Raw genomic sequence first — 27,847 nt, 5'->3', positions numbered from 1 at the left:
CAGGATGACTGGGCTAATTAATCAGAACACTTTCTTGGGATCTTTGTGGGGCTTGAATCAGAGGGAATGTCAGGTGGGTCTCTTTCTGGTGGCTACTGCTGTGAAGTGTAGAGCTGTGGTGGTCATATTCCCATCACATGGAGAACGTAGCCTACAGTAGAGGAGAGAATTGGAGGCAAGAGATGGAGCGATCCCTACCTGTGTTCAAAACCCAGGTACCCAGCTGCACTCCTGCCCTCCGCTTGTGGCTGGATGATTTTGTGAGACTCCCACCATTATTTCAATAAACTTCCAAATTTCACTTCATGGAATTCAATGTGCCTTTCAGTCACTCACAATCAGGGAGACATCAGAAATTAAGGGGAACACTGGTACAGAAAGATTAGGACAAGAAAAAAATATAATAAAGGTCCAAAGAATACCAAAAATAATTAAAAATAAAATCATACACCTGTCATTGATAAGGAAGTAGTATTTGGAAAATAACAAGTTCAAATTCTAGTGAATTCAGTGGAATTCTAACAACAGAAGTGAGTGATACTTAACTCAGGGACCACGTGCAGTTCTGACAGGAGTACCCACAATTCTTTATCGATGATATTAGAGAATATAAATGATAAAGTAGTCTGCAAAACTGATGGAGAAGGAAATGGCAACTCACTCTAGTATTCTTGCCCAGAGAATCCTGTGGACGGAGGAGCCTGGTGTGCTGCTGTCCATAGGGTTGCACAGAGTCAGACACAACTGAAGCGACTTAGCACGCATGCATGCATTGGCGAAGGAAATGGCAACCCACTCCAGTATTCCTGCCTGGAGAATCCCAGGGACAGAGGAGCCTGGCAGGCTGCCGTCTATGGGGTTGCACAGAGTCGGACACAACTAAAGTGACTTAGCAGCAGCAGCAGCAGCTGCTAAACTGAAATTCTTTTCTTCCACCAAGTTTTGCTGTTTCGCAGAACAAGTAAGGTTGGCCTGTGGTCTTTAGTTTTTGTTTCATGGATTTCAGAACAACTGGCTGGTCAATAGTTTTATTCTTTTTATGATGATGATACATACACTTTTTAAACAGCTCATTTTTAACTATTAAAATTTTGTCTTACTGTATGCAAAATGCCTCTAACTTTAGTGAAACTAACACATGGAAACAACTCAATTATTAACTCTTTATTTGTAAAGTTGTGGTTGGTGTTCATGACCATAAATGTAGTACAAAGTGTCCCTGCACTCTGGTTAGGGAGATTAATCATCTAAGGGAGAAATATAAATTATTATTCAAGGCTACACACAGTGGCTGATGTACAGTGTGGGGAAAGAGCATGGGATTCAGACAAACTGAGGCATACCCCAGCTCTGCCATTTTTTTTCCTGCTACTTATTAACTGTGTGACCTTTGTACATTAGCAACTACTATGAGTCTCAATTTTTTCAGCAATAAAGTGTAGCTATTAAGATCTACCTCAGAGAGTTGCTGTGATTAAATAAATGCCAGCTGTAGAGACATCACAAGAGATATAAACCCTGAAAAACAGACTGAAATATTTGGCTTAAGCTATCGAAAGATGTAAGGATGAAGTAGACTAGATAAACATTCACACTTGCGAAGGAGACTAAGTTTTGGTCCTTTGCACACACAATCCTCCTGGAATGCTACCCTCCGAGACCCACTACCTTCTTCCTACATGTTGCCTCAAATGTCACCTTCTGGGAGAGGCATTCTCCCGCATGCCACAGGTGTCAGAAGCCACTCAATGAAGAACTGAGTCACCCAAACATTCTTATTCAGGATGATACCTGAGTTGGGCTTTAGTCCCTAAAAGCGTCTGTGCTGAAGAGCACACATCCAGTGGGAAATTCACTAGGTTCAAGCTTTAACTGCTCCCTAGAAAACCTGAAGATTATGGACCAGTTAGTTAACTTCTCTGTGCCTCAACTTTCCTTGTCTACAATACGGGGTTAAAATAATACCTTACTCACATGACATTTTAAAACAAAGAATGTTTAGAATACAATAGGGAGTCACAGCTTGACTGGATGGAAAAGTTTATGCTGCGGTAACAAAAGACAGGGTTACAGCGTTAATTGAGTCTAAGTTCTTCAGGGCCTTGAATCGAATATCACTTTAAAATGTACAGACTTCATGATGTACAGGGTATCATGACAAAGATCTGCTAGATGAATTAGAAAAAAAGAGGAAGACAAGAGCAAGAGAGATTACCTAGCCTTGCTACAGCAACCTACATGTGTTGTAACTGGTACAGGTGCCAACAGAAACAGAGAGGAAGGGAAAGCAACAGTAAAAGTCAGCACTAATCCAGTGACAGACGAGACACAGGGCCAGAGTTATTCAGTGTACACATTAATAACTTAATTAACACGTATGGTTCCCATCAAGAACTCATTACAGAACAAAAAAAATTGATTGTCACAGTATACTGAGTGACGATCAAGAAACAAATGTGGTTATTACCAAGTACAAGCAAGTAAGAAGCAATATCTTTTTAAAACAAGATGAAATTAAAATGTATTATTTTTATGGTACAAAACACAGAAGTAAACTTTGGCATACTAATGTAATATACCACTGGAAATTTTGAGAAAATAGGCAATTAGGATGCATTTTTTTTTGTACTTAACTCTCAGGTCAGTTCAGTCACTCAGTCATGTCGAACTCTGCGACCCCATGAACCGCAGCACGCCAGGCCTCCCTGTCCATCACCAACTCCCAGAGTTCACCCAAACCCATGTCCATCGAATCAGTGATGCCATCCAACCATCTCATCCTCTGTCATCCCCTTCTCCTCCTGCCCTCAATCCCTCCCAGCATCAGGGTCTTTGCCAATGAGTCAGCTCTTCGCATCAGGTGGCCAAAGTGTTGGAATTTCAGCTTCAACATCAGTCCCTCCAATGTACACCCAGGACTGATCTCCTTTAGGATGGACTGGTTGGATCTCCTTGCAGTCCAAGGAACTCTCAAGAGTCTTCTCCAACACCACAGTTCAAAAGCATCAATTCTTCGGTGCTCAGCTTTCTTCACAGTCCAACTCTCACATCATACATGACCACTGGAAAAACGATAGCCTTGACTAGATGGACCTTTGTTAGCAAAGTAATGTCTCTGCTTTTTAATATGCTATCTAGGTTGGTCATAACTTTCCTTCCAAGAAGCAAGCGTCTTTTAATTTCATGGCTGCAATCACCATCCGCAGTGATTTTGGAGCCCAGAAAAACAAAGTCAGTCACTGTTTCCACTGTTTCCCCATCTATTTCCCATGAAGTGATGGGACCGGATGCCATGATCTTAGTTTTCTGAATGTTGAGCTTTAAGCCAACTTCTTCACTCTCCTCTTTCACTTTCATCAAGAGGCTCTTTAGTTCTTCTTCCCTTTCTGCCATAAGGGTGGTATCATCTGCATATCTGAGGTTACTGGTATTTCTCCCAGCAATCTTGAATCCAGCTTGTGCTTCTTCCAGCCCAGCATTTCTCATGATGTACTCTGCATAGAAGTTAAATAAGCAGGGTGACAAGATATAGCCTTGACAAACTCCTTTTCCAATTTGGAACCAGTCTGTTGTTCCATATCCAGTTCTAACTGCTGCTTCCTGACTTCCATACAGGTTTCTCAAGAGGCAGTTCAGGTGGTCTGGTATTGCCATCTCTTCAAGAATTTTCCACAGTTTATTGTGATCCACGCAGTTAAGGGCTTTGGCATAGTCAATAAAGCAGAAATAGATGTTTTTCTGGAACTCTCTTGCTTTTTCCATGATCCAGTGGATGTTGGCAACTTGATCTCTGGTTCCTCTACCTTTTCTAAAACTAGCTTGAACATCTGGAAGTTCATGGTTCATGCGTTGCTGAAGCCTGGCTTGGAGAATTTTGAGCATTACTTTACTAGCAAGTGAGATGAGTGCAATAGTGCAGTAGTTTGAACATTCCTTGGCATTACCTTTCTTTGGGATTGGAATGAAAACTGACCTTTTCCAGTCCTGTGGCCACTGCTGAGTTTTCCAAATTTGCTGGCGCATTGAGTGCAGCACTTTCACAGCATCATCTTTTAGAATTTGAAGTAGCTCAACTGGAATTCCTTCACCTCCACTAGCTTTGTTCATAGTGATGCTTACTAAGGCCCAGTTGACTTCACATTCCAGGATGTCCGGTTCTAGGTGAGTGGGAGTGATCACACCTTCGTGATTATCTGGGTCGTGAAGATCTTTTTTGTACAGTTCTTCTGTGTATTCTTGCCACCTCTTCTTAGTCTCTTCTGCTTCTGTTAGTTTCATACCATTTCTGTCCTTTATTGAGCCCATCTTTGTATGAAATGTTCCCTTGGTATCTCTAATTTTCAGAAAGATATTCTTATGAATATTAATTGTAATTTTTCTGCAACATTGACTCTCAAAGTTTGCCTAAATAATGATTTCAAACAAAAATTACTCGACCAAATATAGCATTCTGTTGAGAGAAAAAAGTTAAACATCATCGATAGGTAACTCAATTGACACCCTCTACCTGCATTTTTATCTTTCACTGAAAAATATTAAGACTAGAAAATGTATAGAAAGTAGGAAACAGATGATCCTTCTACATTATACTGAGTTCATTTAATTGTAGGGACCTAAGTTCATTTCATAACAACCACTGTAGAGAGCAGGGCAGCCAATGCCCAGTTTATAAATGAAGACACCAAAGCTCAGAGTTCACACACAGCTGGTACACAATGGAGCACTGGGGTTCCCCCTACCCAGGGCTTCAGGTGTCAAAGCCTGGGAATTTCCCCCTACACTGCCCAGTCTCCTGGGTCTACATAAGAACACAGTATATCACAGATAGCCAAGACAGGGATTTCATGAACCAACTAGTAAATGGAGAAAGGGGAGAAAACATTCATCATTATTGTAAAACACCTTTGCAAAACACAGCTGGCTATAGTGATGAAGGATCTTTATAAACTATGAAGTTTGTACCTTTATTTTGCTTCCACAAGAACGTACTCCTCATGACAGCAGGGAGCTTGTGTGCCTTGCTCACAATGGCAATGCCCTAGATCTTCAATTAAGAATTTCTAGCACACTGAAGACATTCAATAAATATTTGCTGAATGGCAGTAATTCCATCTTTGTCTGCAGAATGGGGTTTTTAAAAGAGTACAGGATTGGCAGACAGGATGCCTGAACGTGAATCCTATCTCTGCCCCTCAGTCACCGTTACCTTGGGTAAAGGCTTAACCTCTATGTATCAGTTCCCTTAGTTATAGTGCTGGAACAATACAGTAGCTGTGCTATGAGCTCAGTTGCTCAGTCATGTCATACTCTTTGAGATAACATGGAATGCAGCCCGCCAGGCTCCTCTGTCCATGGAGGCTATTATGATCATTCAAAGGACTTCTCAGTGGAATTCTAGGTTCTAATTCTGTACACAGAATGCACCCATAACATGGAACCCAAATTCTAACTTTATCAATATAGAAAATCTTTACCTCATGTATATTACATTTCTAATGTCCTTAGTACTTCTGAAGTTAAAAAAGAAGAATTCTTTTTAAAAATCAGTATTTGATAAGCAAAAATGATTTTGAAAACAAAATAAGGAGAAGTCATTGACACAAATGCTCCTTATGTATTTATTTCATTTCTCTGCTGGATTCTCAATCTAAAATTAACCTTAAGCAACAGGGTTTGAGTCACTGAAACAATATAACATACTATTTCAGAGTTACTATTGAGCTGCACAAGTCCTTGAAAGGCACAAATCAGAGCATACTCTCCTTTCCTATATATGAAGAAGTGTTCTTATAGCTTTATAAAATATACTAAGGTCATTGTTGTAAAAACTCTAAAGTATATACAATCTCAATGGACAAGAAAAAACGACGCAGAAACAAAAAGTCATTTCCCTATGCCTTTTCTTGCTCCATAGTTTAGACATAACCATGGTGACAGAGGATGAGATGGTTGGATGGCATCCCCAACTCAATGGACATGAATCTGAGCAAGGCCTGGGAGATGGTGATGGACAGGGAAGACTACGTGCTGCATGCAGTCCACAGGGTCACAAAGGGTCGGACACAACTGCGTCACTGAACAGCAACAACGAAGCACGTGTGAGTCATAACAAATGCTTCTTGTCGGGGTTTCTAAATAGATCATTCCCAGCTCTGACCCCTAATTACTCACCCAAAATGGAAACCATACTCAATAATGTTGTCTGAAGTATATCCAAAATCCAGACCTTGATTCTATGTTAAAAAATGTGTTTTGATTTGTACTAAAATAATAGTTGACAGTGTTAGTTATATTTAAGAATACAATTAATAATCAATACCATGACCAAGCAGAGTTCATTCTAGGAATATAAGATTAGTTCAATATTAGAATATCTATTAATACAATTTACCACATCATTATGTTAAAAGAGAAAAACCAAACGATCATGTGAATGCTATGAAGGCATTTGACACATTCTACTCTTAATTTTTTAAGATTATGATTAAAAAAAATTTTTTTTTAATCTTAATCTTCTTTAAAAAATCTTAGTAGTATTACTAATACTACTAGGAAACATATTATTATATTGTATTATTATATATAATAATATTTTTCATTATATATAATAATATTTTATTATTATATTCCTACCACTTCATTACATTCTACTATTCTCCCTACATGGTGGACTAGATGGTGAAGAATCTGCCTGCAATGTGGGAGACCTGGGTTTGATCCCTGGGTCAGGAAGATCCCCTGGAGAAGGAAATGGCAACCCACTCCAGTATTCTTGCCTAGAGAATTCTATGAACAGAGGAGCCTGATGGGCTACAGTCTATGGGGTAGCAAAGAGTCAGACACGACTGAGCGACTAACACACAAACACACGCACACTATTCTTTAGGAAATGGATTAAGTATTCTACATTGATTATCTCATCAATCAACAATACCCCATGAGTAAGTTACTCTCACAGCCCCAGAAAATGAACTGAAGGTCAAAGAGCCTAAACAACCCTCTCAAGGTAAAACAGCTAGTGAATGGCAAAGCTCAAATTTGAACCCAAAGCTCTGTGACCTTAGAGCTCAAACACTTAACAAAGCAGTAAAAGGGGAAAAAATTGAATAAGCAGTTAGAAAAATACAAATGGCCAAAAAAAAAAAACACAAAGTAATGCCAAGCCTCACTCAAACTTTAAAAAATGCCAACTAAAACATACTGATCTGTTGAATTGATACACATTTTAAAGTTCTGCAAGTATATGCGAAACATAATTTGAAAATATAAATTAATATACTATTTTAAAGGCCAACTAGACAATGCTTACACAAATGTCACATGCTTATACCTTTGACTTCTAGAAATAGATCCACTTCTAGAAATATATCCTATAGATGTACTTGCACAATTATGCAAAGATACGTTTACCTAAAATGTAAACAGCCTTGTTATTTATATAAACTTTAATACATTCATATAGTAGAACACTATTCAGTCATTAAAGTAAGAATGGGGTACCTCTAGATGTTAAGGACATGAAAAGTGTTACAGGGCACACTGTTAAGTGAAAAAGGCAATGTACAAAGCTGGATATAATTTTAATTCAAACTAAATATGCACATGCATAAAAATGCCCATGGAAGTACTCAAGAAACCATTAACTGCATTACCTCTAGGGCTAGGAATGAGGGGAGAAACAAGCACCTTTAGTGTTCACTTTACACTTCTTTGTACTATATGACTTTTTACCATGAGCACGTATCAATTTAATAATAAAAAAACTTTAAATGATACAAAAGGTACATGTATACACTGATTACAATATAAAACATGGGTACATATAAAAACAGGGACACCCATTCATAAAGGTTCCGTTTTAGAAATATTTTAATAGTTGAACTTAATCCAGTACTCTTGCCTGGAAAATCCCATGGATGGAGGAGCCTGGTGGGCTGCAGTCCATGAGGTTGCCAAGAGTCGGACATGACTGAGTGACTTCACTTTCACTTTTCACTTTCATGCATTGGAGAAGGAAATACCAACCCACTCCAGTGTTCTTGCCTGGAGAATCCCAGGGACAGGGGAGCCTGGTGGGCTGCCATCTCTGGGGTCGCACAGAGTTGGACACAACTGAAGCGACTTAGCAGCAGCAGCAGCAATACAGTGGGAAATGACTTCATCATTAAAAAGGCCAAAAAAAAGAAGAAAAAAAGATACTGACTTTCCATTGCTGAAGACAGAGAGGAGAGCAGGAAATGATTTCAAATTAACACAGAGAAAATGAACAAGCCATGGCCAGTCAGCCCTCCCCCTCCACGTGTACCCATGTCTCTATGTGCTTCTCATTTCATCCTCTCCCTTCCGAATCACCATGAGGCATTTCACATACTGTTTTTAGACTGCTCAGAGTGCTGGACTCATTGGTTTCTAGTTTATACAAATAGATGTAACTAGATCTTTTTTTATTTATAATATTCATAATTACAATAATAAAATTCTGCAAACCAAGAAAACTTGGCTCATTCACTTCTAAGCATGTTCCTTAGGTATCCCTGCATCATCAATCTTCCAGTCTGATTTGCACACATCCAAAAAGCATATAGATGGTGGTCATGACAATATAAATTAAATTGATTCTTCCCAATATTAAAGAGTTTTTTTCCCTTCTCTAGGGAGAAACAAAGAGAAATAATAAACCTCACTAAACTTCAAGCAAATTATTTCTACCAATGTAGTTAATTCTATATAAAAACAAGTAGTATTATAGTTTATAATATTTCCAGATACTTATCCATTAATTTGAGTGGTAACATAGTATTTTCAGATACCTAGCTGAAATGGAAAGGAAGTACTTAAATTTAGATCAAAATTAATCTGAATCAAGATGTCAAGGGGCAAAGGCAGAGAGCAAGTCACATCAGGAACTGCTTTTTATATATTTTGTATAAGGACCACTTTGGAAAAGTTGGTTTTAATAAATGGTAGAATCACATGCTATATCACAAGTTCAGGGTGAGGATTTTTTAATAAACCTTTTCTGCTATTAAGAAGGAAAAATAAGAGGGAAAAAAAATCTGAATCACTTGAATTGACTGCTAAAAGTATCAGAATGTAAACCATTCTCTAATTTGGGACACAGAAAACTTGACTAACCTTGGCTGTTGAAGAACAACAACAATAAATGCTTCATTTGCAAGTATGTGTAGAAATAATGCTCATACTAGAAACCATTGCTTTTTCTTTCCTTTGATGGAATTTAGTGTATAAAATATTTAACATAATTTCAAAATTCAGGATGAATTATAAAGAAAACATAGCTAGTTGTCCGATTTAGTGTTCTCCAGAATCCTCACAAACAAGGGGATGATTGGCTGTGACATAGCCAAATATTTTATAGTTCTACTAGCCTATATCTCTCATTTAATAAAACTGTTAAAAACTAGTTTGATTCAATTTTGAAGTATAAATTAACCATATTTTAAAAAATGAAAACATGACCTTAGGTATGCTAAACTCTTTGTGCCTCAGTTTTCCACACCTGTAAAACGGTGGGGACCAAAAGAAAACTTCCTTCGAAGCCGGCAGCAGTGATTCTTGTGGGTTATCATAAGCAAGGAGGCTAAACAGCAGTGCCTGGCACATGATCCACCCTGCATAGATCGTAGTGTCATCATCCCCACCTACTTTCACAAGAAGTTAGACTGCTAGGGCTCATAACCAAAACAAGTGCTCCTTACTCAAGCTCCCTTGTTAGAGAAATGTATTCTTTGACAAAAGCAAAGGGGAAAGCTCAGGGAATTAAAAATTCATGAGAAACATTTAGCACTGGTGAAAACAAGACAACAGGCCCAACATGAAGTTGCTTCTACTAAGCCTCAAGTCATCAAACTGAGACTTAATTACAGTTTCTGCTCTCCCAGAAACGGAATCTTAAACCAGCCAATCAGGAGTCACTCGGTCTGCCTCACAGACCCTGCTACTCCCTTAAGGAAAGTGACCTTGCAAATAACCAATTCACTTTTTTTCCTAGTGTAACTTCCTCAGCTCCACCCCCTTCTGCCTATAAAAAGTGTTTCATTTCGTGCAGCTCCTCAGGGCCCCTTCCTATCTGCTAGAAGGGATGCTACCGGATTCAAATCAATCTTTGCTCAAGGTAACTTTTAAAGTGTTTAGTATGCTTCACCTTCTCTTCTAACAGGATGCACAGGCTGCCTTCAGGACACACAACGATCTCTGCCTCAGAATCTCTGTCCAGGATGAGACAACCAACCAAGAAACACCAGGACCTCTGCCTACACGGTTTAACAATAAGAATCCCTTCTAAAAGATGTAATTCAAGAAATGATTTAACTCAAGAAAAACTCTGATTTTATTTAAATTCTAATTTAATTGCCTCGGTGATACAATATGAATGTTTATTTTTTAATCAATAAAAATATATAATTCTGGATTATAAGCCTTTTTTATTATTCTCATTCCAAGAATAGCTCTCAACTCTAAGAAATGTACTTAAAAATAGATTAAACAGTTTAATCTATTTTTCTTTTCTGAAAAAAAGAAAACCAACACTGTAACAGTCACAGAATCTGAATAAAGTGAAAATATCAAATAAAAAGGTAACTTAAATGTAGCAGTTTATTTTTAGAAACCCACAGAGTTGAAGTTTTCAGTTTCTACTGCAGCACACCACTCTCAGCAACCTGTTGAAACTCAGCTCTGAAAATAACCCCACAGCATAAAAGTCATGTACATTTTCTGGAGCACCATGGGTCTGCTACCTCATCTATGTTATGCAATGAGCGTATCAAACTACCTACATCTGCTTTTAAATGGGAGCTATAACTTGGAATTCTCTTTTAAAATATCTAACGAGAGGGTCAGTTCCACCTTTTTTGATGGAGGCCAGTAAAGATGACTAACATTCACAATTCCTTGAAACAAGTATAATGATATACTTATTTAAGCTGCTCAGTCTTTCAAATGAAAGGCTCTTTTCTATGGTCCTGAAAACAAAACACTATTAATTTGTATTTTCATTTTTTTAGCAATTTGATTATACTATCTTATGTAAAATAACAGCAACAAAATCAATAATCTCTGGTTTTAATGCAAAACCGAATGTAGGAAAAAATGGTGGTAGTGGTGGTGAAACCCACTTGTTAATGTTTTCAGTTGCACCATTAATTTTCAGAAAACATGACCAAACGATTAGCTAGTGTAAAATACACTGCTGAGCTCTTGGTGTCAGAATGCAATGACAGTTACATTTTCCAGTAATCAGCTCCCAGAAGCAACTGGTTCAATCTGATTAAGAGGGCTGGGGGGTAGGGGTGGGGAGGCGAAGGTTATACACACACCCATCTAAAATTAAAGGTTAAATCTTAAAAAGTGGATCAACTCATTTTGAAAATAACCATCTACAAGCGCAGCTTATAATTTAGGGGAGACTGAAGTTGCTTTCTGTTTTTACTTGAAGCTAAAGGATGTTACATTTGAGAGCAATCTCTCCCATCTCCCCACAAATACTGACATGGTGTTAATTAAGTTAATCCAAATTTGCAGTAAGGGAATTAGCTGTAAGAGATACACAGAATTATGCACTTTGGTCAATTAAAATTAAGTGGGAGGGATTATCGGAGAAAATAACATAGATACTAATATTGTGACATTCTGATTAGATTAAAATTTGACAAATTGAGCCTAAAGATATATAAAAGTTTATTTAGCACCCATTGTGCGTCAGGTGTCACGCATTTTTTTTTTTTTAAGCTTTGCCTACATCTCTTCATGGATTATACCAACCCAGTTTTACAAAAGAGGGCTTAAGGAAGTTGTCCACGGCCACACAGCTAAAAAATAATGCAACTGAAATCCTAAATTACATTTATCGACCTCTGGCCCAGCCCAGTGCCAAACACAGTGCAGGCTCTTGTTGAATATTTGGTCAATAAATGGAAGAATGGCCTCAAATACAAGCTCTTTGCTTCTATACCTCCTGCCTTCTGTAATCATGATAAACATGAGGTTAAGGTGCTCTCACTGGGAACCTGATAGAGTTAGCCTTACAGGAAGTTTAGCTGAACAAGCATTCAAAGTGAATGAATTACAACCAAAAGACCCTCCATCCAACTCTGTCCTCATTGTTCTGCCATCCTTGGTCACCCACAAGATGCAAGACCGTCTAGACAGCCAGCTTTCCCCAGTTTCATCCCCATGCTTCTCTAAGCTTCCCCGTTGGTTCTGGAAGGCAGAGCATGTTTACTGCTGCTCTGCCCAGTGCCTAACACCGTGCCTGGTGATGCTAAGTGCTCAATAAATATCTACTCAATAGCTGACCTGTGGGACAGCCCCTGCCCCCAACCACTGTAAGAGCACCACTGCTGTCAAAGGTCCTATGCTCTGCACACAGTGGGATCCAAATGATGGTGAGGGACGGCCCTGGCTCCCCACTCTGGCATCCAGACCATACAGGTACTCCCTGCTGATGCCCTGCTTCTGAGATTCATGACATTCTGGCACCCTTGGACCAGCATCTAGCTCTGTCTTATTTCCACCCCAGTTCTGCCATACTCACAGAACACATCAATGTCCACAGCCACCCTCAATTTTTTTCTGCTTCCTCAACCCCAGTAAAGCTTCATCCAGTATCTACTTTAGCAGTCTCACTCCACAACTGATGCATATTCCTCTGGAATCTTAAAGCACATTACAACACAGCTGACCCAATCTTCCCATCCTTCCGGGACTCCCATTTCCTTACCTCCCATTCTCCTTTTTTCTTCGACTTCACCCAGAAATGCCCTTTTCCCACAGTTCACTAATTAGTATGCTCATAGTTTAGTAGAAGAGAGACATTTGAACAGCCACAATATCAAACAACGTGTAACAGTAACAGCAGCTTGGGTGCACACATAGATGGCACAGCTTATAATTAAGAAAGAGTGCTGAGGGGTGGGGTACATGGCGCGGGGTGAGTTGTCACAAGGCCAGACAAGCAAACCTCATGGAGTGTTTCCAACGTGAAGAGGCACATGGATGCCAGGAACAGAGGTAAGAACACACACGCCATGAATCAGGGCCAGGGGCCCCCACATACCAGCATCCTGCCTGTCCAAGGGTGCCACTCACGTTCAGCCTGCTCTCATAAAAATGCCCAAATGGTAAAATATACTTTTTGGTTTTGTTTTAATCATCAGTTCCTCCAGATAAATGTGCAATTTCCCTTTTGAAAAGCTTCTTATGAGAACTTTCATATCTCATACAGACCACGTCAAGGTCATGACACCTAAACCTCGGCATCCATAGTGAGATAACTCCAGACAGCAGCAGCTTCTAGAAGATATTACAATTATTCAGTAGTACAGCTTTGTGATACCACCCTGGCAATTTCACTACAGTTTACAAAAGGGCAGGTCTGCAATGGATTGGGGGTGAAGGGGCAGGGAGAACTGGTCCTTCACACAGCTGTGGAGTGGTGACCTCCACTCTGATCATCCTTATGGAACAGCTGCAGTTAGTTCAAATGTCCACCCTATGCCCTCCTGTCTGTTTCACAGGCAGTATCTAGGGACCTGACACACAAGGGGCTCAGCAAGCTGCACAGGCCTCCCTGCCATCTTCCAAGCACTTGGCATCTGCTGGCCCCAAGTCTGAGGACACATTTAGGAGCAGGAGGAGACACCCCACCCAGCCCTGAACTACAGACCAAGGTTTTACTATTGTCCTTCTCTTTCCTTTCCTGGGGGTCTCCAAGAGAACTTGGGAGAAATTGCAATAAACGTCAGGAGCTAATCTCCTACTGGCCATAGACAGTTTATCAGCATTCTTAGGCCTAACAAAAAAGAATCAGAGATGGAACACCTGCCGTGGTCCACTGGGCTGTCTTGCACTGCAAGTCAGAAGCACCAGTCAGCTAGGACTGCCAGGGAGGGCAGAGGTGGGGAAGAAACTGGGGCAGAAGGGGAGCAGCACTGGCTCTGGTCCCCTCCTCTGACTTGTGATGGATCCCAAGGGAGAATCCACTTTAACACAAGCCTGAGAACACAGAGCGAACAAGTGGCTTGGAATCACTCCCCCAACGAGAAGTCCCAGGGCCTGTGCACTGGCCTCTCAGAGACCACCCCGCCCCCGGCAGGTCCATCCTCCACCCTCCCCTCACCTCCCTGCCCAGTGCTGGCACTCTGGTTTCATCTGGCTGCCTCCACGGAGCTGTCTGACTCTTGACTTCAGCCCCATCCCTGGGTGTTATCTTTCTAAACAATTCTTGGTGTCCCACTGTGCAGTCGACAAGATACCTCGGACAACCTTAAATCCAGTCCAGGCTCCTGGAGGCCCCTGCCTATTTTGAAGACTCATGTCAAACTCAGGCTGAGATTGTGGAACCAAACTGGGGTGAATACTGTATCAAGTGACTTTCATGTATTATCTACTGTTTAATCATTACAATCTTTTTGTGAGATAGCTCTTATCTCCATTTTATAGCTGGAGAAACAGAGGTACCTAAGACCAACACACACACACACACACACTTTTAATAAGCGGCTATATGAGTAGCAGAGTAAATACTCCAGCCTAGGTCCATCTGAAAGCAGAGCCCACACGGCCTCCCCTGGTAAGAGAGACGCTAAACATTTTGCAGCAATGGTTTTGTTAAAGGCAGAAATAACTCCTGGCCTTCAAGCCTCTGCTGTCCATGGCCTTGAGCATCTGCTTACTTCAGGCCACAGGTGCCTGATGGCAGAGGTCAAATGTAGAGCACCAGACTATAAAAAAGGATTTATAATAAAAATAGCTGGCTACTAGTGACAAAGTACAGATACTGCCCTTATCTACCTGCTGAAACCCACATCATAAGCCTTAAAGACCAGCTCAATGGCACCTTTGTGTGACCCCCATACCCTGGAAGAACTATATCTTTTCTCCTTCTCACTCTTTGGATATTGTGGTACTAAGCACATGCCTACTAGACTCTGAACTTCCTAAGGGGCCCTATCCTGCTCCTCTTGCATCTTTAGCACTATAACTGGCACAAAATAAAGACTCAGTAACCTTTGCTAAATGAATTAGTAAATTAAAGCAGGATTCTCACAGAATGCATTATCTAGTGTTTTTGACTATCAAACCTGAAATGAGCTTCTAAGCACAAAATATAAATGTAAATATATTCATACCAGCAAATCAGTTTGAAAATACGAGAATGACCTCGGGGAGAAAACAATTTGGGGGCTAAAAGCTCTTGTCAAATAACTTTAAAATAAAAACAATGAACACCAAGGCTACAAAATATTTTCAAAACAAAACAAAAGGAAGCATATGCTCCCTGAATCAAGGAAGCATATGTTCCCTGAATCAGATTCAAGACGAGATCTGAACTTCTGCTATTTCACTACTTTTCTTGGGAATTAACCATGCTCTGTTTGAGGCTGATATTACTGAGTTTTTAATGTGCCATTTTACACAGTGGGTGTGTGAGATTCAAAGACTTAATTTCACCTCTGAATTATTCCACACGCTGGTTTAGGGAAAATTAGATCTTAGCTCTGTTAAAAATATACTATAAAATTCAGTTGCTCATGTTATGGCTAAAAATTGAACAGCAGCTAATTCTCAACATGAGAAAAGAAAATTAGCTAATTCATAATTTGGAGTTTCATTTTCACTTCTATTTTAAGGAAAAAAAAATGATGTACTAGATCAAGTGATGCTCAATAGCTGTTCATGAAAGCAATACTAAATGTCCAGGCAAAGACTTCATGGTCTTCAATGGGGCATCGTGACCAGACAGTGGATATGTCCGTACAATCTAAGAACAGGTCACAGGGGGAAGTGCCTCACTGTTGGGGACAACTGTCAGAACTCTAGAAAAGCAGTTTTCAAAATTTCAGGGAGCCAACTTATGAAAGACAAGAAAAGTGGAGTCATGACAATTAAATGCAATGTCAAATCCTTGAATGTGCTTGAATGAAGGGAAAAAAAAAAGACATACCAAGACAACTGAGGAAATCGGACTCTAGACAGTAGATTAGATAACAGCATTATATCAAGGTTAAATTCCCTGCATGTTATATTATGTAGAAAATGTCCTTGTTCTCAGGAGATATGCATGAACTATTTATGATTCCTAAAAGGTTCAGTTAAAAATAAATAAACACAAGTATTTATCTGGGCATGTGCAAGGAAAAAAAGAAAAGAGCATATAAATGTGGCAAAATAGTAGTAACACCTGGGAAATCTAGATAAAGGTGTTCATTGAACTATTCCTCAAACTTTTCTATAAGCTTGACTTTTTCAAAATAAAATTCTGAGGTTAAAAAAAATTCAGAGAGGTCTGACCTCCTGAGAAGGCATTGTCTCAAGATTAATGGGTCATTTCTATTTGTTTTTCAATTCAGAGCCAAAACCACAAAGGAAAACCATTAAGCTCTTAAAAAAATAAAAAACCTTGCAATGTATAAACAATAAAAAGAGAGACCCATATGAAAGGATGAATATCGAATACTGTTATGACTCTTTAAGGCTTTTTGACAGACTAAGACACAGAGTTGAGCATTTTATCGTTTTGTTCTAAACTATGTTCCAGGGGGCTCACCACCAACTTTTTTGAGAGCCTTGATACTCTGCTTCACAAAAACCAACTAACTTACCCATAACAAGGTGATTATTGCTGCTATGACCTCAAAGTGAAAGAAAATGAAAATAAGAAACACTCAATGAGATAAAGAACTCATCTACAAATTCACACAGTAAATGGGTGGGTTGAACTCAAGTCTGTGTAACTCTACATTCTAGGGTCTTTCCCATACAATATACCAGATAAAACACAATGCAACAGAGTTGCTGTTTGCTTTAAGTTTTAGTCTTCAAAGATTTATTCAGCCACTATCTCTATACTACCACTAATTTTAATAGTAATTAAACAATAAATGGGCTTCCCCAGTGGCTCAGTGGTAAAGAATCCGTCGGCCAAGCAAGAGATGGGGGTTTGATCCTTGGGTGGGGAAGATCCCCTGATCCCCTCCAGTACAGTATTCTTGCCTGAGAAATCCCATGGACAGAGGAAACCTGGCAGGCTACATTGCCTAAGGCTGCGAAGAGGCAGATATGACTTCACAACTAAACAACAACAACAAACAATAAATGGTATATTTCCTGTCTTTTCCATCAAAAAAACAATCTTCCAAAACAAAGTCCATAAGCTTTAAGAAAATGAAACCCCAAATTGTCAGTGTTATTTCTATCAAAAGTCTAAAACAGATTATGTATATGACTTTCGTATATCTGAAAAGACATACCAATAAGAAGTGATTACTCAGAGGAGAAATGGATCATAAAAGAATGAAAGAACAAAACAAAAAAAAATTGTTTAAAAATAGGATTAGGATCATGGGATGCTGTTTAAAAATAAGTTTATGGATAATCATATTGTAATATATAAATGTATTGAATCAACACACTGTCCATTTTAAACATACGCAATGTTACTAATACAGGCCTTTCATTTCTGAACCAAATGGAAAACTAGTTTATGAAACTTCTAAAAACTCTTAAAATTCTAAGAATTTTGTTTGAAAACTGAGTGAAACTAATTCCTTTTATAGAAAGAAAAACCAACAGGTTTATGGGCGGGCACTGGAAACACATGAAGACAGATCAACAGATACAATGCTATTAAAAGTATAAAAAGGATCCAGAATAATGTATCTGTTAGACACACTCTTAATATAAAAGTCCCCTCATCCTCCTGAACCATAACATTCTTAATATAAAAGTCCCCTCATCCTCCTGAACCATAACAACAACAACAAAAGGCATGAAAAGGAAACATGTTTTGTTTGAAGCACTCGGGTTGAAATATCTACTTTTGACAGACGCAGTATGAACTGCAAAGCCAAAACCTCAAAGATTTAGGAAACTCAGTCAGATAAGGACTATGTATATAATAGTCCTAAGCTTTCATTCAATCAAAAGTGACTGAATACCTAGCACTATCAAATTGTTTTTGATTGTTGTAATGTATACACACATTATTTGTTGTTATAACTATTATTTTAAAATAGTAGTGGTAGTGTTAGTCAGTTGTGCCCCACTCTTTGCGACCCCGTGGACTGTAGCCCATGAGGCTCCTCTGTCCATGGGATTCTCCAGGCAAGAATATTGGAGTGGGTTGCCATTCCCTTCTCAGATAACTTCCCAATCCAGGGATCGAACTCAGGTCTCCTGCATTGCAGACAGATTTTTTTTACCATCTGAACTACAGGGAAGCCCTCATTTAAAAATAATAGATGAATAAGAAATAAATTCTTATATCCTATACGTCTGGTTGATTTTACCTGATGTAATTTTTTTTCCCTTAAATTACAGGTCTCACATTACAAATTTAAATTTATAGTTTATTTCTAGAAAGTATTTCTGAACTAAAATGTCATCAAAAAAAGATATCCAAAGAAATATTTTTAACTATCAAATATGAATTTCTCTATTTTAAGTGGGTATCTATTTTTGTTATTTTTTGGAAATGCTATTTCAAAAGAAATTGAAGTCTATCTCCACTTCTAAATTAAATTACTTTTAGCCACTAAATTAAATTTACAAAGAGAAATAAAGAATTTCCTCCTCAAGATGCCTTAAGACTGTTTCTGTTTTCTTCTTTGTCAAAAAAGTTTTAGTGATCTTTTTATCTAAGGTAGTAAATATTTCATTTCCCTTGCCCGAAAGACTGAAAATGTATATAAGATATACATGTATATAAGATATAAATGTATATAATGAGATGCTTAGCATAGTCCCTGACCTACCAGGGTACTCCACAAGCCAGTTGTCTTTTCCTCCCAATAATCACTGTCAAAGTTCATTCCTACAGTGGTCTCCAGCATGTTATATTATTAGGGTTGTAAAGAATCTGACACGAGTGAGCGACTAAGCACAGCACTACGATACTTATACCTTTAAAAGCTTTTGTAACACGGCTCTGAACTTGATATCACTTCATTTCTCTTTCAACTGCTTCCTGCTGTTTTCACATTTCCTATTACCTGTCACTCTAGGGAAAAAATGCAACATTTGACTTGAATGCGTATTTCTTTGCTGGGGTTCCATCTTACCTGCATTTCCAGCCAATTTTGCTAAGATACAATGGACACAGATTTAGCCGCAGTGGTAGGGGCTGAAACAATGCTGTTTCAAAATGAACCGACATTGGGACTTCCCTGGTAGTCGTAAAGACTCCACTCAGGAACCTACTGAGCCCTGGATCTATCAAACCAATGGTAAGTATATTGAACAACAAATGTTAATGGAATTTGCCCAGAAATAATGTCTCACGTCAGGCAGAAAGGGAGATAATTTATTCTAAGAGTCTTAATTACATTTCTATGGAAAGACTCTCACATCATGAAGACAAGATATCACACTACTGATTCTCTTATTGTTCCTCTCTGTTTTCATCACTGTTGACAAAGACTATGTATTACACCAGAATAAAATCATTCTTGATTACTCTACTTTGGGATAAAGTCTGATTGATGCCTTACTAACAAAAACATAATTTCTCACTCCACAAAAGGCATTATAATCTACTCTTTGTTTCCAACATTTAAAATAGATACGCCTTGACATTACAAAAAGCTCACAAGGATAAAGCAGATACCATCCCAATAGAACATATTTTCCTAATCTCTGTCTTATTCCTTATAGACCTGGTCACCACATAATAAGAGTATATTATACCAGTAACTGTTGACAAATTAAATACAAAACTTAATTTTAAAATACTCTTAATAATATAGCACATATGGAAAGGAGGTAATTTTATGAAATAAATGACTCATTTGTATTGTATAAATGTCAAAGATGATCTATTTGAATTTTATCTTACTTTTCAACCAAAAAACTTAGTTATAAATAAAAGAATGTTGTTGTTTTTTAAACCAAACATGGTAGTACTTCATTTGTCCTGTATCTTTAGAGAAGAAGGTATTTCACAGAGGTGAATTTTCCAAACAATAATTTATCCATTTCAGTGCCCAAACTCACTTAGGATAGAAATGCTTTCAGCTGTGTCCTGTACTTACCCACCCATGTAATGTAGGTGGTACCCAGTATGAGTGCGTGTTAAGTCGCTTGAATCACATCTAACTCTTTGCAACCCTATGGACTATAGCCCGCCAAGCTCCTCTGCCCAGGGTTTTCCAGGCAAGAATACTGGAGTTGGTTGCCATACCTTCCTCTAGGGGATCTCCCCACCCCAGGGATCGAACTTGCATCTCCTGCATTGCAGGCAAGAGTCTTTACTGCTGAGCCACGGGGGAAGTATCCAGTGTAGGGAACCAAATCTAAATTCTTGCCAATGGCTAAGGTCTCCCTCATTGTGAATATGCAAGAGGTTACTAGGGTATCTCTAGGATACCAACAAATATAAAGCAATTTGCTCCTATTCTAAATGGCTCCATGATGACAAGTTCTTACATCTCAGTGTTATGAGTCTTCATGTCTTTATTAAAAACTATCATCCCTTCCCGTTTTGAGTCTCCTTCCCTGGTGGTTCAGACAGTAAAGCATCTGGCTGCAACGCAGAAGACCCAGGTTCGATCCCTGGGTGGGGAAGATCTCCTGGAGAAGGGAATGGCAACCCACTCCAGTATTCTTGCCTGGAGAAGCCCACGGACAGAGGAGCCTGGTGGGGTCACAAAGAATCGGAGAAACTGAGTGATTTCACTTTTACCCAAGTTCTAAATCACTTCTTCTAAACGGTGGCTGGCAAACCAGATAACCATTAGTAATTTATCAAGTGCAGAAATAAACAAATTTGGGTAAGAGTCTCCATACATTAGCCACAGTGGGATTTTAAATTCAGCCACTCAGAGGATATTTCCATTTACTTCCTAGTTCTTGACTTTATCATATGGCTGTTTTGGGAAAATGACTGATAAATAAGTTATTACTCTATAGCAATTATTCTTTTCATACCTTCTTATCCAGTCCATTTTTAAAATGTCACCATTAGTCAGCAAAATCCGTAAGGAGACTTACCTGAGGCACGCCTTGTAAATCGGTTTATTACTGGAGCTGAAAGAGAAAAGTGGGATAATATGCTTTTAGATAAAATTCTAATTTATCCAAAACCCTGAAAAGGAACTAAATTGTTAATGATCCCATAAGTTAAATAGGAGAAAGATATGAATGAATAACAAGTGCTAGAAGAAATACATAAATATATGAAAATTAAATGTTTAAATTTAATACTAGACAAGGAAATATAAATTAAAACCAATATTTCATCTGTTAAATTAGTGCCTCCAAAACTCTTTAAATGAAAAGCCCTAGCTATGTGTGGCTGAATCTACTTAACTAGTATAGTACAAATCTATACAATATTTTTATAAACAATTTGGCGATTACATGAAGTATCATAAAAGGTTTATCTTCTTTAAAAAAGTAATTCAACTTTTAAGAGAGTTGTCTCAAAGAAATATTACTAGAAAAGGAAAAAGCTATTTAACAGCATCATTTTCACAGTGAAAAAATCTGGAAACAAAACTAATGTTCACATATGCTGATATCATTATTAGGTAAAGATAGTATATTGTTGATATTCTCAGATTTAATGTTTGTAGTGTTGACAATTTTTGTGTTCAACCCGGAAGTCCATGACATGCAAATATGTCTGCAGAAGGCTATAATTTCAGGCTGGGTGTGGGAGTGTACTGCTCTACTGGTGAGCCCACCCTTGGCCCACTTCCCACACTCAACTCAGCTCTGTTGTTTCCTCTTGGTTTTGTTTCTAACTATCTCAAGAAATGAAGGTTTTGTGTTTTTTTTAAAGCTTTTTTTCTTGATAGAAGCAGGTAAGTTTACAGTTCATATTATATACAGAAAGAACACCAGGTACTAACTACAGAGTGTATTTTAGTAGCAGGATGTCATGGGTCCACTATAATACTTTCTAATACTTCAATACTTTTAAAACAGTCATTATAAAGACAGTTTACACTATGGATAGAGGTCAAGTAAAAAAAGAAGACAAATTTTTGTCAACATTATGTCAAACAGCACAAAAATTACCAACGCTTAGGAATAACTACTAGAAGAAAATTCTGTCAGATGTTTTACACTAATCCTTGCAACTATGCCTTTAAATATCAGCACCTCCACATTACTGATGACAACATTTTACAGTAAGGCTCGGACATACTGATTAGTTTGCTTTAGATCACACAGCCACACTGTGGCAGAACTTGAGTATTTGAACTTAAGCACTTCTAGCCCCAAAATGCTTTCCACCAAGAGCAGAAAGCAAAAATACTGACACTTGAAATCACAAATAGGTTATTTCCTCCCATATTGATCTCCACTTTTAATAAGGATTAATTCTGTAAAATAATTCACAAACCCTATTATTAAAATACTATAGTTTATAGCAAAATTATATCCTCTCAAATGATCAAGGTACAAAATTGCCACTATTTACATACCAAATTAATTCAGCCATATAGCTGCAAAGTCACAAATCCCTTAAATAAAAATCTTTCATCAGATAAACTGTAGTTATATTTTAGATATCACACACACACAAAAATGTCCACCAGTTTTCCTGGATATTTTCCAATCTCTTTTTCACAACTTCTTTAGAACCTAGTCTAAAGGAAGCCTCCCCAAGCCAGCCATAAGGATGGGAAAGGAGAGAGTAACAAAAACTTCAACCACAAGAATGCAGAATAGACACTGCAGGCTGACCAGAGCAAGATGAAGGTAAAAAGCATATCTCAGCTCCGGGGTGAAAACACAGCAGATACTCTCTGCCTCCTGCTCCAGACTCTCCTCTAGACAATGAAGTCACAGCAAAATGAGCTTCTGGTTTGTATTTCTGGGATGTCTTTGTTCTCTTGGGGTCCCTCAGGTTTGTGTGTCTTTCTGAAGTGTTAGAGGCAGAGACAGATTTTCAAGGTAGTGACACTGCCTTCTTGGAGGTGTACTCTAAGTTTGTGGGAGCAATTTTTTCAACCGTCTTAATAATTCAGAGGAGATCTTTGACATTTGACAGACGATTTGACATTGACAGTTCTATACAACAAAGAACTGTCCTAAATCTCACAACTTTCATGCTTTCACATATCCAACTGGACATTCATGTTGGCAAGCAAGTCAACTTGCAACCATCTGAGACTAGATTCCAACACTGTTTATTATGTAAGTACAGTACTTCCCTGGTGGCTCAGTGGTAAAGAATCCACCGGCCAATGCAGGAGACATGGGTTTAATCCCTGGTCCAGGAAGCCCCCACATGCCGTGGAGCAACTAAGCTCATGCACCACAACTACTGAGCCTGTGTTCCAGAGCCTGGGGCTCAGCAACAAGAGAAGCCACCACAAAGAGAAGCCTGCACACTGCAACCAGAGAGTAGCTCCTGCTTGTTGCAACTACAGAGAAGCCCAGCCCATGCAGCAACGAAGACCCACCCAGCACAGCCAAAAAATAAATAAGATTTTTTTTTTAATATGCTGCTGCTGCTAAGTAGCTTCAGTCGGGTGTGACTCTGTGTGACTCCATGATGGAAGCCCACCAGGCTCCGCCGTCCCTGGGATTCTCCAGGCAAGAACACTGGAGTGGGTTGCCATTTCCTTCTCCAATGCATGAAAGTGAAAAGTGAAAGTGAAGTCGCTCAGTCGTGTCCGACTCTTCGAGACCCCATGGACTGCAGCCCACCAGGCTCCTCCATCCATGGGATTTTCCAGGCAAGAGTACTGGAGTGGTGTGCCATTGCCTTCTCTGTTTTTTAATATATACAAGTACAATTATTAGATGCAGTTTTAATATACATAAAACTTTCTGCAACACAAACACGACATAAATCAAAGGAACTGGGCGGGCTTCTGGTATTTTGTTGGGAATTACATTAATATTTGTTCATCATTTCAAAAAATCATGTCACTACTCTATTTGGGGTATCTGAATGGCCAGTAGAATACACCTGATTAGACTACATTTACAGCTTTCATATTCTTAGGGATTCAACAAGTGGGAGAATCTAACTATGTCTCCCTGTGAACATGTAAGCACATGCCTACTGCAACACATTAGTATAAATTACTTGCCTTTGTTTCTCTATATTTTTGCTAGAAATTATGTAAAATTTTAAATTGTGGGTAGAGAGGTTCTATGACAATGACTTCTGTCTCCCATTGTAAACGGGGCACAGGACTGGGTAGTTAAAAAGATGGGGGCACTAAGCATATGTTATGCAGTTGTCAAGGTAAACACTGGGTTTTGACAAAATTACCAAAACTCCATCCAATCCCTCATAACCATATCCCTTCATACCTACTTGTAGGGATAAAACACAAGTGTTTCCTACGTCAGCTCTTGGCAAACCAACAGTAACCTTCACCATTTTTCTTGTTTTGTTTTTTTTTTTAAGTCCAGCAGCCAAAATCGGGAAGAAGGCTGAGATTTTGGGTGGAGGCCTCGCTGGAAGTAAAGCAATGTGCATCTGGGCAGGGTGTGCCTGGTGTTTTCTCTCACAGGAACCCAAGTACAGGGAAGAGGAGCAGGGGGAAGGTGAAGAAGGACGCACCACTGGGCACCAACTAGGGTCAGGAGGCGTGGGCTCCACCAGCTCCATTGCCTTCTAGGAAACCGTGGATGAATCATGTAACTTTAAATTCTCAATTTAAAAAAAATGCAAGGTAACATCAGCCCTCATTAATTCAAGAGGGTTTTAAGAAAAAATAAACATCTTTTTGAAAGTGCCTATAAACTATAAATTCCTATTCAAATATAAAAGATTGATGTTTATTTATTGTGACCTAATATTACCAATTTTAACATTACCACTTTTTAAATACACAAAGTAAAGAGCAGAAAAAATTCACAAAAAAGTTAACAGATGATGTTTTAAAATCTACTAAGTCAAAGTAGGCTTTCGCAGAGTCTTGGTTTCCACCTTTAGATTTTCTTATTCTATGGATCCCTGATGGCTCAGTTGGTAAAGAATCCGCCTGCAATGCAGGAGACCCCAGTTTGACTCCTGGGTCGGGAAGATCCGCTGGAGAAGGGATAGGCTACCCACTCCAGTAATCTTGGGCTTCCCCTGTGGCTCAGCTGGTAAAGAAAGCACGCCACAATGCAGGAGACCTGGGTTCAATCTCTGGGATGGGAAGATCCCTGGAGAAGGGAAAGGCTACCCACTCCAGTATTCTGGCCTGGAGAATTCGATGGACTAGTCCATGGGGTCACAAAGAGTGGGACATGACTGAGTGACTTTCACTTTCACTTTCCTATTCTATGGATATTCCAGGAGTGTATTTACACACACACACACACACACACACACACACACACACACACACACACACAATATTAGGAGAATACAGAAGGAAAAATATAGCTTGCCTGGAGAAACAAATATGATTTAAGAATATACTAAATGCCTCTAACATTTGAAACAGATATAACCTATGATTTTAATGAATCCTCAAGGGAAAATGCAGAAATGTGTATATAGGTTTGACTTTCTCCCAAGTGCCATTCCAGCAGAATACTGAGAGTCCTGTGTTCCTATGAATATCTTTCGTGCTTATCTAACCAGAGATTCTGTCAGTTTCCAAACTAGATGGGTCTTAATTCCTCCGCCCCCAGGAGACACAGAAGTGTAGCTGATTCAAATCGTCTTTAATCCTGGAGCATCCTTACAAGAAAAATGCTCCATTACTTGAAGATGGCTGAATAAGCCTCTCTATTCCTAGCAGAGAAAACAACCTCCCACACCTGTGACTCCCCACCAGTGCCAGTGGGACCTGCTTATCTTCTCACTTCTTTTTGCCTGAAGCCCAAGATAAGCAGTGCCTGGCAGATAAGAGGCACTGATTCAACAGCTGAGGGTTAATCCATCAATTCTGTGAAGTAAACAGAGCCAAGTCTCCTTGTCCCACTTACTCTGCTATTTATTGGATGTGGACGCTGGGCACTGGGAATGTGACAGAGTCCTTGCCTCTGAAGAGCTTGACCAAGTCGGGAGGTATTTTCAAATACTATGTCTGCAAGGGCTTACACCACATAAGCAGCTACTCTAACAGGAAAATTTAGATAAAAGAGAAATTTCACAGAAAACTAGAAAACTGAAGAAATTCTATGAAAACAAATGCAGTCAACTGCAAGCATGAACCAATGAATTTGGCCTTCAAAAAGAAAAGCCAGGTTGATAATCATACAGATAGTCTGCATCTCTGAGCATAATGCTGGGAAAGAAGTTGTGATTTATGGTCATTAAACACACACACACACACACACACACACAGAGCCACTCTATCTATACGGTAGCCACATTGGTTAAATACTCTTTGCAGAAAAGAGTTCATGTACCCTGAAGTAAGATGTACACAACAGTCTTGGAGTCAGCGCAATAATTAACATCCCCAGCCTCATGAGTCACCTTTTCTAGAATAAACATTTTCCAAATCTGCTCTCTAAATAAAAGATTCTAGAAAATTATGTCAACTGAAACCATGTTAGGTAATTATTTTTGACAGAATAAATACTTGGCTCAGAGTAAATTTCTCTTATGCCTGAGTTATAAGGCTCACCTTTGAAGGAAGGAAAATTTAACTTTTTTAAAAGATCAACAGCCACTAAAGCAAATAAACAACAAAACCTGAAATATTGTGCTAATTAACCGAACAAACACAACTTTCAAACTTCTTTATACATGCTTACTTTCTGACATTGCAAAGGACCACTTATTTATTTCCTGTGTCTTTGTTAAAGCTATGTCCCCTCAAAGTACTTCTGATCAGACATGATGGGAACTGTTTGAGAAGCAAGTGTTTGAGGGACCAGTTTTCTTTCTCCTTTTCAATTATATGTGAGATTTAGGTGTCCTATCTACCCATATACATGGAGCATGGCTGGAGTAGGGCAGAATGAGATGAAATACAGACATTCAGCTTTTTTTAAATGCCACCTTTAAGGACCACTAAAGAGATGCACAGTCTCATTCTTTCTATTCACAAAACAAACTCCTCAAAATATAACTGATATTCTAAAATACCGATGTAATAGAATATAACTATTACTTTAGGGGAAAAAACACTCTTGGTTTACTTTTGCTTATGAATGAACTTGATTCTCCACTTTTTAATTCATGAGGACTTTACCAAAAATACCCTCTTAGGACCAGAAGAAAATTTGGCTTCAGCTACAAGAGTCTTAAGGTAGCTAAGCTTATAAAGCCACACAAAGAGTTGATGTAATAACAATGTCCAGAAAGAGGCTCCCAATACTTTAAGGATTTTGAAATGTAGACTCCGAAATAAAATTGGAGATGGGAAAGGCCATTTCCAAAACTACATCAATGTAATCTCTGCTTCTGCATATGCTAAAACTGTCTCTTCTAAACCTGCAAGATCAAATATGTGTAAAGGGCAGATTTACAGAGACTAATGTTTTGTTCCTAATGTTTTTTTTTGTTAAGAGTGAACAATCCAGACTAGACCACTAAGAATACTACAAAAACCAAAAGCTAGGAGAGTTCAAATCCTCACACGTCCCTGAAGGCACAGTAAAATCAGACCCAGAAAAGAGTAGTTAAGAAAAATATAAGGGCTCTGAAATGAAGACAAAACCATCAGGAAATGTGATTAAGGTTGGCCTAATCACAAAAGTACAGAAAACACCACCTTGTCTTCACAGAATGATGTTCCTGCTATTCTAGGCTCAGCTTAAATGCCTCCTAAAAAAGGGAGGACATTCTCTGAATACTCAGTTTAACCCCGTGCAGGTCCTCTCAAATGTCAGCACTATCTAAAGATACTTTTCGTTGCTGTTGTTCAGTAGCTCAGTAGTGTCCAACTCTGTGACCCCATGGACTACGGCA

General features: G+C 38.8%; 1 protein-coding gene across 1 annotated transcript in view; it reads right to left on the bottom strand.

The window, feature by feature from the left end:
* PRKAR2B (protein kinase cAMP-dependent type II regulatory subunit beta) overlaps positions 1-27,847 on the bottom strand; it is a 112,587-nt gene that overhangs the window by 66,254 nt on the left and 18,486 nt on the right. Inside the window, exon 2 of the mRNA XM_068972643.1 lies at positions 21,010-21,045. Coding sequence (XP_068828744.1) covers positions 21,010-21,045 — 36 coding nt within the window. The remainder of the gene's footprint in view (positions 1-21,009; positions 21,046-27,847) is intronic.

The sequence above is a fragment of the Capricornis sumatraensis genome, chromosome 5, assembly GCF_032405125.1.
Source record: "Capricornis sumatraensis isolate serow.1 chromosome 5, serow.2, whole genome shotgun sequence".
NCBI lineage: Eukaryota > Metazoa > Chordata > Mammalia > Artiodactyla > Bovidae > Capricornis > Capricornis sumatraensis.
This window is presented reverse-complemented; position numbering and strand designations above follow the sequence as displayed.